This window comes from Phragmites australis, chromosome 4 (assembly GCF_958298935.1).
Source record: "Phragmites australis chromosome 4, lpPhrAust1.1, whole genome shotgun sequence".
Lineage (NCBI taxonomy): Eukaryota > Viridiplantae > Streptophyta > Magnoliopsida > Poales > Poaceae > Phragmites > Phragmites australis.
In genome coordinates this window covers 12,050,005-12,052,035 of record NC_084924.1, presented here as the reverse complement: position 1 = coordinate 12,052,035, position 2,031 = coordinate 12,050,005, and the positions used below count along the sequence as shown (strand labels likewise).

General features: G+C 57.5%; 1 protein-coding gene across 1 annotated transcript; it reads left to right on the top strand.

The window, feature by feature from the left end:
* The first annotated feature begins 248 nt into the window (after positions 1-248).
* On the top strand, positions 249-1,509 carry LOC133915721 (probable galacturonosyltransferase-like 1). The gene has a single exon (XM_062358997.1). It carries the CDS (start codon positions 297-299, stop codon positions 1,341-1,343), a length of 1,047 nt encoding a protein of 348 aa, XP_062214981.1. The 5' UTR covers positions 249-296; the 3' UTR covers positions 1,344-1,509.
* Positions 1,510-2,031: the final 522 nt, after the last annotated feature.

Here is a 2,031-nt window from a genome sequence, read left to right as displayed (position 1 = left end):
GCTAAAACTCGCTAGGTCTCCCGATAAAAAAGAAACTCGCGCAAAATAGCTGTAACTTACGAAAAGATTACACGAATATTTAACCACGAGATAAACACGTCACATCCGGTCTCCCCTTCGACACGTTCAAATCGATTTCAAACACGCTTTCCTCTGTGTCAGTCTTAGCCCCGCAAGCCTTTGACCAAATTTGACACCTCCTCTAGACTCCACACGCATTCTCACCCGTATATAAAACACGCACGCGCTCACACAGACTCAGTTCCCAACCACACGGACACTTCACCACCGAGACGATGTCGCGTGCTCCTCTGCCCGTCTTGCTAGTCCTCTGCGCCGTCGGCGCGGCCGCCGCAGCCGTGCCGAGGTACCGCGAGGCGTCGCACTTCACCAACTCGGCGGCGGCTCAGTGCCCTCCGCCGCTTCCCGCGTCGGACGCGGACGCGGCGTGCTCGCCGCACGCGGCGGTGCACGTGGCCATGACGCTGGACGCGTCGTACCTGCGCGGCACCATGGCCGCCGTGCTCTCCGTGCTGCGGCACGCGTCCTGCCCAGAGTCCATCCACTTCCACTTCGTCGCCTCCTCCGCCACGGGGTCGGCGGCGGCGGAGCTGAGGGACACCGTTCGCGCGTCGTTCCCGTCGCTGGCGTTCCGGGTGTACCCGTTCGCCGACGAGAAGCGCGTGGCGGGGCTCATCTCCACCTCAATCCGCGGCGCGCTCGACCGGCCGCTCAACTACGCGAGGTCCTACCTCGCCTCCGTGCTGCCGTCGTGCGTGCGCCGCGTCGTGTACCTCGACTCCGACGTCGTCCTCACCGACGACATCGCGGCGCTCGCGGCGACCCCGCTCTCGGGGGAGGCGGCCGTGGCGGCGCCCGAGTACTGCGGTGCCAACTTCACCGCCTACTTCACGCCTGGGTTCTGGGCTTCTCCCGCGCTGTCGTCGACGTTCGCGGACCGGCGCGCGTGCTACTTCAACACGGGCGTGATGGTGCTCGACCTGGTGCGGTGGCGGCGGGCTGGGTACACGGCCCAGATCGAGGAGTGGATGGAGCTGCAGAAGCGGGTGCGCATCTACGAGCTGGGCTCGCTGCCGCCGTTCCTGCTCGTGTTCGCGGGGCGGATCGCGGCAGTGGACCACCGGTGGAACCAGCACGGCCTCGGCGGGGACAACTACCGGGGACTCTGCCGCAGCCTGCACGCCGGCGCCGTCAGCCTGCTACACTGGAGCGGCAAGGGGAAGCCCTGGGACCGGCTCGACGCCGGGCGGCCGTGCCCTCTCGACGCCGTCTGGGCAAAGTACGACATGCTCCGGCCGGCCGCCGGCATCGAGAGCTCGTGACGTCACAGCGTTCGATCGAGCGTTCTTTTTCTTGATCGATTTACAAGCATCGTCTTCGTTCTTTTGTTGATTAATTTTACGCGGATAGATCATCAGGATGTTCGTGTGAATTGTACATATCGATCAGTGGAATAACAGAGATGGGTTAGACTTTTTTATCTTCAAATTTGTGTTTGTTTCCAGCTTGTGTATGGATCAGAGCATTTAAAAAAAACATATTGATCTGATTATTGGCTAGGTCTAGATTTAAGAAGCAATAATGAATGAGAGTCATAACAAGTTCTACTGCATTTTTTAAAAACACTAGACAACTCGATACTTCAACTTTATTAGTGCTAATTTTGGCTTTTCTTTCATGGAGCATAGTAAAAAAAAATAGGGGCTCCATTATTTCACTTTTTATTACCTTTGATTAGAAATTAGAAGCATCTTTTTAGCATGGCTGTCACGTTACAGGTTGTCAACTGTCGTTACTCGCCAATAAGTCATTGAGCTCCTTTAACATATTCTACATGTTAAAAACTAGACCAACTCGGCCTCCCGAGAGGAGGCACGCCACCGCCGCCAGGAACCCTCTCCTCTGCGACTTTGTGCAGCCGTTGTTGCCACTGCTAGCCAGTGGTGGCACCAAGCAGCGTCTATTGGGACCTTTCCTCCCCTCTCCTTCCCTTTCTCTACCCTTTTTTTA

Excerpts from the sequence above, each read along its gene's own strand:
- LOC133915721 (XM_062358997.1), top strand. The coding sequence starts at position 297 with ATGTCGCGTGCTCCTCTGCCCGTCTTGCTAGTCCTCTGCGCCGTCGGC.